The following is a 17,049-nucleotide window of genomic DNA, read 5'->3' as shown; positions in this document are numbered from 1 at the left end:
AGCAAAAAAAAGATTAAATAAGGAAGACAATTCAATGTAAATAATTCATCTACAATCATAAAAAATAGTAAGGTCACAGCCAACACAAAGTTTAGATGATTCTGTTTGTAATCCCACTATAAAACCTGACCTGCATAATATACCCTTTCAAAAGTTTGAGGTTGCTTTTGAATATCCTTGCTACAATGACTGGCAGAAACCTAACTTGTTAAATATATTGTGATAAATAAATTTTTATTATTCGTTATGACAATTTGACATTAACCAAGAAATAATGATCTGACATACATTTGTTATAACATTATTACTGATTAATCTTTAAAAATTATGTAGTTTTCTGTTATGAAAGCTAAAGTTTAATCAGTAATACCTTTATAACAAATTTATGTCAGATCATGATTTCTTGGTTAATGTCAAGTTGACATAATGAAGACATTTAGAATAATGTCAATTTTGTGTTAAGAGTGTCCTGATTTACCGAATTACACTTTATGACAACAGTCATAAATATTCATGAAGACTTAGTCATGTTCATGACAGGTGTTATGTCATGTTTATGACGGTGTCATGACAGTCTTATTCACAACCCGTCAAATAAAGTGTTACCTAAAATCTAAACCTGATAGGTTATGAAAAATTTTGGGCTTAACTGTAGCTATTGCAATTGGGACTAAAAACGACTGTTCAGGATATCAGACAATAATAAATTCTGCCCACATTAAAGATTTATTGAGTGGATTTTTTCAAATCCTTTTCAACCCATTAACGACACATATTTTCTTTGGTTAGCCCCAAACCAACTTCACACAGTCTGATAAGGAGTCTGGTTCACTGAGCAGGGGAGGAGGGCAGACAGGAAGTGGATTCAAGCTCCTGCATGCCATAAAACAATGTCACAGAATAGGCGCCTCTCACATATTTCAGTGTTTAGTCACTCATCTAACAGTAAAATTAAACAGAGCTATGAAAATATACAAGTGAAAATGTTCCTGAAGCACACTGCAGACATGATTATGATGGGAAAGCTCCCACGGTTCTCAGTGTCTCAGAACTAACTGCAATCTTAGTTTTCTTTCAGTAATAAATATCCCCAAAAATAAAGCCTAATGTTTTAAAAAAACCCAAAAACATTAGTGCATGACCATGCATACTCCAACTTAGTCATTTTAGTTGTTTACATAAATTTCTCAGATTTTCTTTGAGTTTCATGCTCGACAGACCTACTAGTAATTCTCTTTTTACCTACTTAGTAGCTAAAAACAACACAAAGTAAAGCAATGTAAACATAACGTCACTGACTGACTGTGTAAAGACCTGAAATAAACTCAAATATGTCTCCATTTCCCATTTCAAAATGTGTTGCCATTCGGCTTCATCAGCTTCTTCTGTCAAATGTATCTGAAGCAGCATTCCCTCATGTTCAATTTGATTATCTGAAACCAAACCACTACAGGTCTCTTACTATGAATAAAGTGTTCAGAGGTTAAATATAGTTTAAATTGTCAGTTTATTTGAATATTTCCTGATTAATTCCCATAAATCTGATTTAAAAGTTGCTTAAAATGCACCAAATCAGTGCTGAATTTCTACAAATGATGGGAAACAGGGAGGAAATATAATTGTGATAAAACCTGGTTAATATTAAATAAATCACACCTGAACACAGCAGGGATGCACATCCTGTCTCAGCTTCGTTACTCACATTGATGATGAGAGTCAGTGGCTCTCCTGAATGGTGTTTGATCTGCTTGTCCTTGTTGGTGGTGAAGAACTGAGGGTCCTCCACGTATCCCAGCTGGAAGTGCTCTTTATGAGGCTCCCCGTCCTCTTCGTCGGGCCCGTCATCGGAGGATGAAGGGCTGTCTCCGGTATACGGGACCCCGTTCAGGACAAACTGCACTGAGGTTTCCTGGGACTGGCTGGACTCCGGAGATAGACAGGTGATTGTTGAGGAGGAGAGAACACTGCAGTTCTGCAAAGAAAAAAAAGAAAGAAAAAAAGCTAAAACTTTTCATGAAATAATAAATTATATTCAAAGTAGCATGGCTGAAAAATTGCTTACTGTTTGCCCAATTTCCAGGACATTCATGGTGACACTCTGAACCAGATCAAAACCATGACCTTTAACCGTGATGGTCCTGCCACCACTATGATACAAACGCACAGCAATTGTTACATCATAGCCACTATCAATTTGCCCAGAATTCACTTACAGTTCTGGGAGTTTACTTACCTGAGGAAACTCTTTGTTGGGTGGATGGAGCTGATAGTTGGATTTTGCTCATAAGTGTACATGGTGCTAAGGTCTTCGTCCTCACAGGGATGGTCCTCAAACTCCACACACACTGTCACCAGCTCAGCATCTGCCTCCAACGCTGGAGGCATGATGCATTTAATCGCTTGATCCGTTTTTCTGGGGGAAAAAATAAAATAAAATAAAAAGACGCAAACACTGTTACCCACAACTTGTGATGTGTAGAAAAAGGTTCAATCCTAAAACCTGTGTCTGATTACAGCTGGAGTTACATTTTTTTGCTGCTTGGCAGACTTTCACAGGAGCGGTGGAGCTATTTTGGTATGCGCTATGGCAACAACTAGAAGTGCTGAATTTAATCTTGTGAGAAGTTATGCAGAACTTGCAAAGCAATACACTCTGAATATTTAATTGTCACTTCATGCGTTTAATATCCGCTGTTTAAAAAGGAAAGCCATTAATACGTGGGAAGGAAAAGAAACCATGCAAATGATTTGTAATTGTAATGGGCAGAATTCATGCAGACTTGCAAAACAGAGTCACGTCTCTAAAATATACAAACAATCATAGAATAAAAAATGTTAAAAAATAAATAAATAAATAAAATGTTGTACTCACTCTGTGATGGTGCACTCCTGTGTTCTGTTGACCTTTACTCTAATCTGTGAGCCGATGTCCAAATGTTCTCCATGGATTGTCACCCGGGTTCCTCCAGCACGAGAACCTTTCTCTGGATATATGGACTTCACATTGGGGACCTGCATTCAGAACAAAGATTCGGCAAATGGCAAGAAAGACATCAGATTGAGAACACAACACTTGACAGCTTTTCCCATTTAGACATTTCTCCTACATAATGCTTTTCTTTGAAACAAATGAAAACACTCCTCTTTCTCTGAGGTTCACGTGTCTGGTTTTTGCAAATTGACTGAGACAGCTGCTGGCTATAACAATTAAGAAAACTGTGAAGGTAGCCCATGTTGCAGCACATCATTATTATACAACTGAAGCCGTTAGCCCTTCGGGGCCAGAAGTGGTAGGACAGTCATTCTGTGCGGCACATTGCCCTGCAAAAGTATTCACGCTCCAAACTGAAGTACACTTAATAGGAATTTTATGTGACAGACATACAAAGACAATGCACTACCATACAAAAGGTAGTGCATAATTGCTAAGAGAAAATTGTTCATTTTTAAAATCATTTTTTTTACAAAACAATTTTTTTTAAATTGTTTTTCAAAAAAACAATTTTTTGAAAATTGTTTTGTGCATGTACTTTATTTGAATATTTACCTGGTAATAGGGTATTATACTTACATCAATAAAATATGAAAGTTTTACTTTTATTATGTTTTGTCGGTGAAATGTCTATGTGAAATAAATAAATGTATTATCAATAATCCATCATCATCAAAATGAATCTGCCACAATAATCAACTGTCTTCAGAAGTCACCCTGTAATTAATAAGAGAACACTAATGTATAATGTCCGTATTAGTGGCGGGACTTTAACACGTTAATTTCAATTAAATGGTTACATGAAATTTAATGTGTTAAAAATGTTAATTCATTTTTATTTTTTTACATACAAAAATCCTAAACCGGAACCTTTTTATTGGGTTTCTGGTACGCCCATAAATCTGACGCACAACAGCATTCAAACACTGGTGGACGTCAAAGTCGGTTTTCTTTTCTCACTGAGGATTCATGAAACACTTGAAAACTGCATATAAAAGCACTTTGGACCAATCTGATGGCTGAGTAACCTAAATGACTAAAAACAATAAAAATATTTGTTATTGAGGTCATATGTCTATTTATTAATTAATTTAACAGTAAGAAATGGTCTAATATGTGGGAGGGGTTTTTGGAATAAATATTTTGCAATTAATTGCGATAAATTAATTACAGACCCTGCAATAAAGTTGGGGAGATGTTTAAACCAAAGTTAAGATATCATCTCATGGATCACTTCAATTTAGCATACAACCAAATACAACAGCATGCAGTATATTTGCCAGGCTGTCACCACCAGGTCAAATGAGGCTAGCATTAGCCAGAGAAGCAGCCAAAAGGCCCATAACAACTTTAGAGATTAATAGAGAGTACAGCAGAGTCTGTCAACTAAAAAAAAAAAAACTACATATTTGTCTTTCATGAATGAGTGAGAAGGAGGAAGCCCTTGTTAGAACACAGGTAGTTTATATAGATAGAAACATGGTAATGGCATCATGCTGTGAGAATGTTTCAGCTTAGGGATAGGGATGCTAGGCACAAAACACTTGAATGTGGGCACAAATTCTAAATGTCCAAAATTAGCTAAGAGATGCACTAAAACACATGCAGCTACAAAGTATTGAGTCAGGGAGTAAATACACATACACTAGTCAGATTTATATTGGTAAAAAAAATTGTGAATGTGAAAACATGTGGTCTTTTTACATCCACTTCATAATTATGTGTTGGTGTAACACATAAAACCCTAATAAAATAGAAGAAAACAGTTGCTTGGCATGGCACTGTGGCTCAGAAAAAAAATATTAATGAAATACTGTAAGGAAAGGGCAAAAGCTCTACATATGTTGAAACATGCTCATATATGTATATATAAATAGAGAAAGTCCTAGGGCAAATTATCCTCATAGAATTTTGCAGCTACCAGAATCAGCATTCCTGCTTTTTCTAAACTTTCTATCCCCTCCATGAACCTCGCCTCCAGGGTTGCCTCTTATCCTTGCTGACAGGATTCACTTCCTCAGCGAGCAGGGATGGGGCAGACCTATTGTGCTTCGCTGTGTCAATGTGGGTGGAAGGAGGCAGATGTTTCCGTTTAAAATTTTGAGGAAGGAGATGCAGAAAAGACACACATCCTGTCTCCAAAACAGTTTTTTCTCCTACATCTTCCCCTTCAGCCTGCCTCTCGTTGAGCTTCTTAGAAAAAAAAAAAAATGCCTAACAGGAGTTCCCACAGTAGTCCCCTCCTTTAAACTCGCTGTTTCAGAGTTTTTTCATCTTCATGTATCATGATGGGGTTTTCAGATTGGGGTTATTTCTCTGCAGTATGACTCATGGACAGGACTGCCCTTAGAAGCTGCTGAAACGACGCTGTGAATTATGAAACAGTCTTTGTCTATGAACACAGAGAAACAAAGAGCTTACCCGGGTATTTCCACAGGCTGAATGTCCTGATTCCACTGAGAGGTTGTGTGGGCTGAGGTTAATTTCCACAGCACTGGCCCAGTTTACCTTAGCCACTGATAAATTCAGAATAAAAGGGGCATTCCAGGAGTCTCAATATTTGTTTTAGTTGGCAGAAAAAAAGCTACATGACTATTACTTTTAGCTTCAGTTCAGATGGACGTTTGAAGATTCCCACACACCAACATTCCTCTGAACCATAAAACACATCTGTTAACACTCAGCTGACACTCTTGGGAAGGCCTTCCCAGTGGGGAGTGAAGCAAAAGAGCATGCAGGAAGAATATGGAGGAAGTCACAGACAGAAGGGAGAGCAAAAACCCAGCAGGAGAGTCGGATGCTGGAGAATGCTCACCAAGTAGGCGAAGCTTTCCTTTGACGTCCCCGTCCCGCTCTGATCCACGTCCACTCGGACAGAATCCGTCCTGTCATGTAAGGACCTCCCAGTGCGACACACGAGCCTGAGGACAGAGCATCACAGCGAGAGATCAGTTAATAAAAACACAATCTGGATAACACAATACAGCATCCAATTTTGATTTAATAAGGACTTTAATCAAGCCAAATTGTGTGCGAGGGAAATCTGATTGTGACGGCTAAACAAAGACATAATATATCTCGGAGAATGGTTCTTATGAGGTAATTCATCAGAACCTATTGCATTTACATATGGAATCAAATAACGCCTCGAAGGTATCTGATATGAGCAGATGTAAAGTTCAAAGCCCCCCCTGACCAAATGCGTCTAACCACAAAGGAGATTAGGGGGCTGCTGAGGCTTGTTCTCCAGCCTCCTGGCTGTGATTAAACCCTCTGCCACTACTGCATTCTCTGCAGGGACGACTCGTATTAATGACACAGTGGAGAATGGAGGCACGGGGACCCACTGCTCTGGGACCTCGGAGGGATAAATGTACCAGAGGTGGGATATAACCTTTATTCCCTCCAATGATCCCCTCCAGGTTGACAGCTTGTTGGTTTATTCAGTCTGGTACCTGCTGCTGCAGCGGTTAGAAACTCTCAGCTAGTGATCTGAGACGTCATTGAGAATTTACAAAAGTATTCACACCTTCAAGACTTTTTGTTACATTTTGTCACCTTATAGCGACAAACTAGGATTTTACATAAACCCCCTAAAACAAATGTATAATTGTAAGATGGCGGATCTCATTGAGATTGCACAGAAGAATGGGGGGAAATATAGGATTGTAAGGAATAAGAAACAAATGAAACAAAAATAAATTTTTAAAAAAGGATTTTATTGTTTTTTTTATGGGAGCCCAAGAAAAAATAGTTGAATGCAAATGTCCCCCACACTTTTTAAATTTGTGAAAATTTTGAAAACCATGTGGCATTTTCCTTCCACTGCACAATTACATATGTGTTTGTTTATGACTATGAATACTTTTGCAGGGCACTGCACGTAAGCGGAGGATCTGTTTCAAATAAACAAACCTGTTTGTCTGTTTGGTTGCACATTAAGATTAGGCAGAGATTCATTCAAGCAGTTATGACTAAAACTACAAAGAAATTTGTACTTGTGTGTTTTTAAATATGCAATTCAAACTGAAATGTGCTTTGTGTTGACTGTATCTAAGACTGAGAGACTGCAGCGTCTAATGAGCCCATTTTAAAGTGTGAATTTTGCTCCTGTGCCAGAGTATTGTTGAGAATACTCTAAAATAACCGGCAGTAGCTGCAGACCCTGCTGAGGCCTACAGTGCTGCTCATTAATAACAAGAGCATCAGGTAAAGAATGTCATTACCCTCAAATTAAACTCCTGCCATCACCTGGCACAAGGGTGCTCTTTGAGAAAAATGCATCATTTCACAGGCTCTAATTTGGAGAAGAATGAAAAGGGACAAATACAATGAAACATGAGTAATCTCACGTTCAAGCCTAAGGGAAATAAGAGACACGGAAGCCTGAATCAGCCTTAGCATGCACAGTTTTTGCAGACTCAAGGGTTATCAAAACAGTACATCGTATTATTAAAAATCTGCTGCTGAAAACAAATGCAGAAGACTGTGAGGTGAATAAGAGAAACTGATAAAAAAAAAAAAATACTATTTAAAGAGTGCAAATAAAGCTTTTTCAGCAGGTGACTGTTACAGTGGAGGCAGCCAGCTGCATCTTAATCCAACCTGGGTGAGACGTTCACCAAGGTATTGACAGAATCACTTCATGCCAAAGAGCATAAAATACCCTGATTTATTTGATGTTTTTATACCGTAATGTCATAAAACATTAGGATCTCTATTTCTGTTCTTCATCTTACAATGTTGGAGATCAAATGACAAGCCAAAATACCAGGCACATGAAACCGATGATTTTCACTTTCTCAAGGGAGAATGAAATGACCACCACTAAAGTGAACTGCTAAAAAGAACATAATGGGTTTCTGTTTAGTTTGAGGCCGCTACTGTTGCCTTTGTTGTAACTAAAACCCAAAATTACACAAGACTGAGCAATTTCCCGCATGTAGATACTGTGCTGTAACACAACCACAGTCTAACAGTCCCTTGCTAAAGCATTTAAAGTGTTGAACTATTTCACATTTTATGAAGCAAAACCACAGACTTCATTGTATTTTATGTGACAGATCAGCACAGAGGAGTACACAGAAGGAAAGTGATCCATGGTTTTCTAACTAGTCCAGGAACTTTGAACATTTAAACCGTCTGTTTGCTAAGCCTTCAATTTAAGTCACTTCGATTCAGGTGTGGGCGTAGAGAGGACCAATCTAATGCAATATGTTCTGATTTAACCTGCTCAGTTGTAGTTCTGACTGTGTTTGAAATAATTTTCCTCCTGGAAGGTGAATATCTATCAAAGTTTTTGCACAATCTAAGAGATAATCTTTTACAATGGCCCTGCATTTACCTACATATCTTGGAGCAGCTTCTATGGTTGGTGTTCCACCACACATAACATTTTGCATTTAGGTTATACATACAGTATTTTCTAATCTGGGCAAATTACCTTCTTCCACGTGTTTCCTGTGTCTCCGAAGGCTTGTAGCAAACCTCAAACAGGAGTTCTGGCTTCCTTTCAGTAATGGCTTTCTTGTAGACAATCCTTCATAAAGCCTAAATTTGATGAGTGCACCATTATCAGCTGCCTTGTCAATAAATCCTGTCACCTGAGCCTTGGCTCTCTGCAGAACCACCAGCATTGGAAGAACTGCTTCTAATGCTTTCTTTACCAGACCTGTAAGTTCAGCTGTCTTGGCGGGTTTGTAGTTGCACCTTCCTTGTTCCATTTTGGCATGATAGATTGAACAGTTCTCTGTAAGATGGTGGATTTTATTTGGGGTTTCTAAGTGGGCTGAATACATATGTGCATACCACATTCAGATTTGTATTTGCAAAAAAACGTCCAAGCCATTCATCATTTCCCTTCCACTTTCCATGTAGTATTTTCTTAAATCAAATACATAATATTCTGTGGCTGTAACATAACAAAATACAGAAACGTTTACAAGGTAGGTTTATGTTTGTGAGGTTTAGTAAAAGACTGCATCCCAAACACACAAACAATAATAAATTCAGAGACTTGGGTGTATTTCTCTATGATTGCATGCTGATACAGAGCTATCCCAGTCAATAGGACATGCTGTCTCCCAGCAGGAGCAAACAGAGCCAGATTGACCCCTGCTCCACATTTCAATGCCGCCACACTGCAGAGGTATTATGGCTGTCAAAGGGCAATATTTGGGCAAGTACTGAAGTGTCTCCTATCATTTCCCCTGAGCGGCTGATGAGGATCATCAACAATCAGCTGTGTGCGTGTGTATGTGTGTGTCTGATGCGAGTGTTGTCGGAGTCTTGGCAAACGGACAGAGCGAGGGCCACTTAGTGCTCTAATGAAATTGATAGGAAGGGCGGTGTGAAGAATTTGCGACAGATATCAAGAGATGCACTTCAAGTAAATGAGCTGCGCCCAGGCTGACATTGCCATTAATTAACATGTCAACACAGAGTGAGAGGAGTGGAGTTCCTCCAGAGCTGCACACTTTTCTTTTCAGCACACAGATGTGAACTTTGGCCTTTTCCAGCATACGAGCGGGCACCTGTCTCAGCAGCTTGGATAAATGGGGTCACATGCGTAGGTGCTGCGCTTGTATGCTGATGAGTGTGGGAGTCTGCGAGAGCCATTTTGAACTCACAAATCTCACAAATGAGGGTAATTAAAAAGAAAACTGTTAAAAACTTTCAGGACTGAGGTACTATCAGAATCTGTACCTTTTCTATACACCCATAATCCTGCTTATAGGATTGCAAGGAGGGTTATTAGTAAGATTTAGACGTAGTTGAAATCATATTTATTCATGTACGCTATATAAAAAAATCCATTATCCTTTTTCTCACTGATATCAAATCAGACTAAACATTTCCTGTTTTAAGTTAGGATTGCTAACGTTCCTCCTGACTGGACAGGTGAAACTCGGTCAGGTTTGTAGTCAGCCATATAACTTTCTTGTCAGACAGAGTTTGTGGGACAGACATTCCATCCAAAAGACTGACAGTTTTGTCATTTAGTCACTTTGTAACTAATATGGTTTTATGCTTAGGGCCACTGTCGATTTGACAGAGTCATTTGTGCAAAAGCTTTAACTGTCTAGCTTCTGTCCTGAGATCTTGCTTCAATTTTTCAACTTTACGTTCTTTCCTCATGGTGCTATCTATGTTATGAAGTTCACTAGTCCCTCCCACAGCAGAGCACTCATCCAACATGATGTGGCCAAAACTGTAATTCACACTGAGGATGATGTTCTCAGACTTGCAAGTGTCTCAATTTCCTCTACTGTCATGATGGTTACAATGGGGAAAAAAACAACATTTCAATTTGAGTTTTATTAGACTATAGGACACATTTCCTAAAAAATAATGACTTAGTGAAAATTTTAAAACTTTTTAAAAGTTTTAATCTTTTATGTCACTTTTTAGTGGCCTTTCATTGGTATAGGAGTGGCTTCACTGTGAGAAATCACACTCTGTTACCCTATTCATAAAGTCTTGCTTTGGTACTCAAGTTGATTGCTGTAAGACACATTCATCTTTTCATCCCAGTTGGACATTCCCAAGCTGTTTATACTTGTATATAATTGTTTAAACGGATGAATGTGGCACCTTCAGGCATTTGGGTATTGATGGATTAAACTTCTCTCCCACAAGTCATCTTGCGTGTGATTTTTCCCATGATGTCACACAAAAAAATGATGTGTTTAAGCTTTAACTTGAATGTTGTGAAATTAACTAATCAGAAACTTAAATAGCCATGACATCATCATCCTCTAGTTCGCAAAATTGCTTAAAATTACAATCTTAATATATTTTTTGAAAGTGAAGAAGTCAACAATTTATTATCTCTCTAATTATTCTAGCAAACAGAAATTATTTTGTTAATCCTAACCGACCAAAAACATGTTAGTCAGATATAATCTCATATAGCATCTGGTGTCAACTCTTTAACTTTATGCTTAAATTACCAAGTGTTAGATGTTGAATCTGAGATTAAAATTTTCCTGTTTAAGTGAGCAGATAAGATCAAAGTTGATCAGTCACTGGATGTAGCAACAACAAGGTGTGCTGTGTGTGTAAGTCGAAAGTGCTGACAGTGTCAGAATAATTAACATGTTGTGATTTGTCAGTGCGTCTTAAAGGAGAGAGAATGTTGCTCCTCTGTCACAGCAGCCAGGCTCGGGAACCAATGAGAAATGAAGACAGGAGATTTGATCATACCCAGAGTGAAACGTGAATTTTTTATTTTTTATTTTTTGTCAGTTTAGGAAAGAGGAGGGGTGCGGATGTGTCAGGCTTTTGGAGTGACAGGTGAGACCTGCGGGTCACCCTGGAACTGGTTTTAAAACAATGATTGGCTTCACTGGAGCACGACCAGATAAACACTTCTATTCAAGGAACATTACAGATACTGAATAGAAGTTTTGGATGTAATTTTGGAGTTACTGAGCTCTTTTTCGCCAGTGTCAAAGCAGGGTCCTGCTGTCTCCATGGTGACAGTGCGATGGTCCCTGAGCCACGAGGGGATAACGGAGGAGTCATTTAAATTGAGAGATGTGCTGCATAATAATATTTGTGAAAATTAGCCTTGTGAATACATAAAAACTAAAACACAAATGGATGGGTGAGATCCATCTTTTGAGACCAGAACAACACTGATATTATGTGAGGAGATAGCAAGCTAAACTATTTGCATGTGTGTTTCCTCTTTTTTTAAATTTCTTTCAATAAAAGCTTATGAGTCACTAACTGAAAATAACCACAGACAATTTTTCTTCACTTACTGTCTCATCAAAAGAAAAGAAAAAAGATTCATTTTAGATATGTCTATTGTTACTTTAATGGAGTGCAGAGGATTTTAGGGGCAAGAACTAAATGTCTGATTGGAAGGCCTAATAACTTTATAAATAAGATTTTCTCTATTTGTCTTTGTTGCTGGTAATACCTAACATATCTATTACTTTACAAAGACACATAGACCTTAGGAACATGTCAGTACGATCAAAAAGTGAAGAACTTATCTCAAGCGAATTTGCTGGCCGTTCAAGCACAGTGTTATCACTGGTTACTGTCATGGTCATTAAAGGAGGGATTGGTAATTCTGGCAGTTTTAAATTGGAAGTCCTGCTGAAAAGTCTCCATAAAGTTTGTCATCAGAGGTCAAAATGATCTAAAATGGCAGTGCTGAATGTGGAGGTTAGGAAAAATAGTAAAGCAGTGTAATATCTGGACCCCATTAAATCTTTGGAAACTTCCCTGAGGACCTTAAGCAGGATGGATTGTGAGGTTCACCATTTTTTCTCCAGACTGCAGGACCATGTTTTCCTCATGAAGCAAAATTTCCTTTATCTGAAAAGAGGACTTTGAATCACTTGCTCTTTTCCTCCTTAAGTAAGAGATTTGTGATGTTGTCTCAGGTTTAGGAGTTGTTTTAGGATGTTTGGCTTATTTTTCCTTCCACTCAATTTTCCTTCAAAATGGCTAGAGACATCTGTGGAATACTTCATGTTACTGAAGCATCTCTTTGTCATTAGAGTTGCTATGCTTACAGTCCTTGAGCTAACTGGCTTTCTCTAGGTGCAACCAGGGCTTTTCTATTTAGTTGCAACAGGGAGACCAAATGTTTAAGAAAATTGTGCAGTGCACTAACAGAGCACTAATAGAGTTTGAAAAGCTTGATTGCTTTTGGTGGTTCCTTTCAGTATATGGGCAAAAGCTAATGTACAAAGTGAAATCAACAATTTCCACTCTAATGAAGAGATAACAAAGCACATTTAGTCACAACACTGTCGAAACTTGATACCCAAAGCATGACTGGACGTGCTGATGAATCATTCGATGAGTAAAAAGCCAGTATGAAACCCTGAGAAGAAATTTCAGGAGGCAGTAAAATTAAAAACACCTGGTTCTGCCTGTACATACTCTTGGCAACGTTTGTGCATCCGTTGATTATACCTATGATTGTTTTGGATAATAAATCAAAACGGTTCAACTGAAATTCAAACTGCAAAGCCACAACTCGAAGTACCAGTTGCTCAAGTCTATGAGCTTTATTTGGATATACTTCACAAGACTTATTGTACACTTAATATTTGACAGTTCACATGCACAAACAAGATACCATATAAGGATGCCATGATGCAGCATGTTCGGGGTTCCAATCAAGGCATTTTTGAATGATCTTTAATGGAGAAGCTGACTGCAATCTCTGTGTTTGTGTGGTTGGCAGGGGGAAATGTTATACCCATTCCATACCCAACAATACAAGAATCTAAGAAATGCAAAAAAAAAAAAAAACAACAAAAAAAACCCACAAAAAATTTAAAACAATTATATAGCAGGATTGTAAGCTTTGGATACTTCATGCACATTGATTAACTTGGTCTCTCAGTGAAATGTTACAGATACAGACTATGAAAAGGAAGACTGAGTACTGCAAACTTCTCTTGAGCTACCGATGTATTAAACGTATGGCAATAATGGCAATAATATTAATACCCTGTATTATTTTTGTCATACAGTGTACATGTCTGTGGTATAAGAAATGCAATTACTCAACTCAGTATTACTCAATCCGACTCGGGTCCGTATTGAGGAAAGAAATCATCTCAATAGGGACATTTCTAACATCATAGTTATTATATTAGACTTATGTCAGAAGACATCTTTGTTGTATTTGGAAATCAAAATGAAAAATTTGACAGACGTTTCCGACAATAGTGAGTTAGAATATCAGCTGGTTGTCCTCAGAATGCAACCAAGCATGCACCATTTATGACATCATGTTTCTTCTCAAGCTGAAATAACAACCTAGCTTTAATGAGCAGCATAAAAGTATTTGGTCATTGAGCAGTAAAACTACATGTGGTCTTAGTAACATTTCTCTAGGCTCAACAAATCTATTTTATTGAGCCCAGTAATAATATATATATATGTGAAAAATACAAATAAAATAACTTGATGTGAAAAACATTACATTTTTATCACTAGATGCACAAGTCACCAGAGACGTGAAGTAACCAATTTTCACAAAATCGTCTCTGATTCGTGATCAACAGGTCAAATTATTTATTTACTTAGTCAAAAATGACAAAGTTTGTGTTTTGCATGCATGTAAAATAGAATACAATTAGGAACAGTCCATTAATCAGTTTATTAAGAAATTAACTAGCAATTCTTTAATTTTCCATCAGAAAACTACTGACTCCATCAATGAATTGTCAGTAAATCTAGTCTATTTTTGAGTTTTAATCCTTGAAAAAAATCTTCAGCAGGGTCTGACATCACAGACAACTGGAAATCCATATCCGCTAGTAATAGCCTAATCGGCGCATCTCCAGTTATTCATGTATTCTTCTTTCTCCTCAGTAATACATGTCAATAACCAAGAATTGTGGAGGATTTGCACTGAGCAGGTCTGGTAAGCTCTCCCCTCAGCCTCATGTTTTTATTTATATGTCTGAGAAAATTCCCACAGTTGCCTTTGAAGCCACATAAAGCTATATGACTTTAATGTTTCCCCAACACATAACCAACATTTCCCCCCGAGAAGACGTGGAAACATGGGATATGGAGTCCGGTTCACCTTCAAAACACATTCTAAGCCCTAAATTGGAAGTATTTAGACAGTTTCAGGAGTTCTGAAAATGTTTTTGAAGCTTTCTTTATGTTTTCCCAGCTGATAAGGCATTCCAGAGCAGGGAGCTTAGTTCCTGTTTTCAGTCATAGTTGGCAGCTCCAACTGTACTGTCTGAGTTAAGGCACAATATGCTCCCATCTGAGATGTTCACTTCAGGATTTCTTTCAGTAACACATCTTTAGATTCTCCATTTAGTTTTTTTTTTTTTTTGGGATCTCTTTCTTCTTTCTGTCCATCCGATTGCTCACCTGCCTCAACGCATGTCAGGTTACCATGGCAACAGGTAATTGACACTTGTCATCACAAGTCTCGGCTGCGACGTTGCTGCATATTTTAACGGGTCTTTAAATAAAAATTGTGTGAGGATTCTTCTCAGCCCCCTTTTTCTTTTCCACCATCCTTGACGGCATGGATAATTAAATAAGCACGAGGTGCGAGAAGTCAGCAGAAAACACTTAAGACACAAAAACACCATTGCAAAACACGCAAGCATGCGACTTTGTGACTCATTAATGAAGTTTCTGTTTAAATACTCACTCGACAGAGACAGTGTAGCGCTCAGGCAACAGATCACAGGGAACGTCTCCTATAAAAATGTTCACTCCTGCTGGCCCTCGTCCCAGGTTCCTGCCCTGTACCGTCAGCAGTGTGCCTCCTTCAACAGGGCCCCTCAGGGGGGAGATCTGACAAAGACAGAGTGAGGTAATGAACACACACACACACACACACACACAAAAAAGAACAAAAACAGAGAAGGTGCTGTAATAAGCACAATAAATTAGAGCTCATAAGAAGATTACTGCCCTAAAATCACTCAAATAATGATGGGTGATAATTGAGGCGACAGAGAATTAGCAAGGGCCATGCGTGGAGATGTGGAGCATGTCATGGACAGAAATGGGGATTCAATCGAACAGACACACGGTTTAGCTATATGAGCGTGCACCGCCGTGCCTGTCTGAGACTCTTCAGTCTCTAATCCTCTACAGCACATGCAAATAAAGAGCAGGCTAAGAGCCCCCTTCACATCCCACGAGAGACAGACAGAGTGGGAAAGTGAGGGCTGGAGAGGCGAGGTGTAGAGCACAGCAGAAAGGTGGATGAGTGGGGAGGCAATTTAGAGAACCGAGTGTCGAGAGGAGACGGAATGCTGATGATGGTGGTGAGAGAGCAAAGCCTCAACAGGGGAATTAATGCACAGCGCTTTTCCCCCTTTCATCTGTTTTCCTGTGTCTGCTCCGTCAAATTCCTTAGTCCTATTTCAGCTGTTGTTCTGAGGCGTGCTCTCACACGTCATTTCAGCCCCTGCCTCTGCTTCCTTAATTTTCCATTTGGAAAACCACGGGGAGGGAACAAAGGAGAGGAAACAATCACCTCCTCAGTTACTGGGAGAAACAACCTTAAAGATAGCATCTTTGAGACCAAGACAGAAGAAATCCACTATGGTGTCGCCGGTGTAGAAAGGCTGTGCTTCGGCAGCGCTTCTCAGAATAACTTCCAGGCTGACGCGAGGTCACTGTGACCCCCTTCTTGGTGTTATTAGCCTGGCTCTACTGCTAACGGAAACTGTGTGTGTGTCTGAAAAGTGAAAACAACACTTGTGTTTGGTCTGGGTCAGAGGACAAGGTTTGCCTTTACATTCAGACACTCACCAGGAGTTCACAAGAACACTAGGACAGATGAATAAACTCTATATTTCCCAGCAAAAAGGAAGGGAGAATAAAAATAGCAAGGACAAAGTTCTTTAAAGTCTGAGTAAAAATAAACTGTAGAAGTGAATGTTCAATGCCTTGAAAAGTGTAAATTCCCCATGTTTTAGAGAGATTGCTTGTGATGGATCAACACAAACTACTGCAATAGAAGCACCTTGGAAGGAAGTCGCTAAATAAATGCTTTTGGGTAAGATTTTACCAGCCTTATGTATCAAACTGATTTTTCCTTATTCTTTGAAAAACACTCCAAGCTCTGTCAAATTGGTTGGAGAGCATCTGTGAATAATGCTTTAGAAACAAATTCTCAATTGAATTTAGGTCTGGACTTTGACTGAACCATTGCATCATATAGAAATCGTGCTATGTCCTGGGCTATTCAATAGTAGTTCCAGTCTCATGTTTAAGGTCGTTGTCCTCCAACTTAAATTTTTTTCCACGCTCCATCCATCTTTCATCAACTTTGACTGGCTTCCTTGTCTCATCTGAGGAAAGTCATTTCAGGGTGATGAGACAAGGTGATGTGCAGCATTAGTTTTCTACCATAAAATAGTATTTTGCAAGTGGACAAAAAAGGTCATAATTTCTTCCAACACGTGTGCTGCGTCAAATCTCTGAGCTTCACAGAACACCTACATTTAAGCTGAGATTATTAACAAACAGGTTATTGTTTAGTCACTCCAGAAGGCCGTTGGCGAATTGAAGTGATTGCAGTGTTGAGCACA

The 17,049-nt window shown here is 38.6% G+C and overlaps 1 protein-coding gene across 4 annotated transcripts in view; it reads right to left on the bottom strand.

The window, feature by feature from the left end:
- plxnd1 (plexin D1) overlaps positions 1-17,049 on the bottom strand; it is a 96,934-nt gene that overhangs the window by 34,346 nt on the left and 45,539 nt on the right. For all 4 annotated transcript variants that reach the window (XM_044113229.1, XM_044113220.1, XM_044113249.1 and 1 more), the window contains exons 13-18: positions 15,153-15,298; positions 5,808-5,913; positions 2,873-3,012; positions 2,234-2,413; positions 2,063-2,147; positions 1,703-1,972 (exon numbers count right to left, since the gene is read on the bottom strand). In XM_044113229.1, coding sequence (XP_043969164.1) covers positions 1,703-1,972; positions 2,063-2,147; positions 2,234-2,413; positions 2,873-3,012; positions 5,808-5,913; positions 15,153-15,298 — 927 coding nt within the window. The remainder of the gene's footprint in view (positions 1-1,702; positions 1,973-2,062; positions 2,148-2,233; positions 2,414-2,872; positions 3,013-5,807; positions 5,914-15,152; positions 15,299-17,049) is intronic.

The sequence above is a fragment of the Gambusia affinis genome, linkage group LG01 (assembly GCF_019740435.1).
Source record: "Gambusia affinis linkage group LG01, SWU_Gaff_1.0, whole genome shotgun sequence".
Lineage (NCBI taxonomy): Eukaryota > Metazoa > Chordata > Actinopteri > Cyprinodontiformes > Poeciliidae > Gambusia > Gambusia affinis.
Note: the sequence above shows the minus strand (reverse complement) of the source record. Positions and strands in the feature narration are given on the sequence as shown.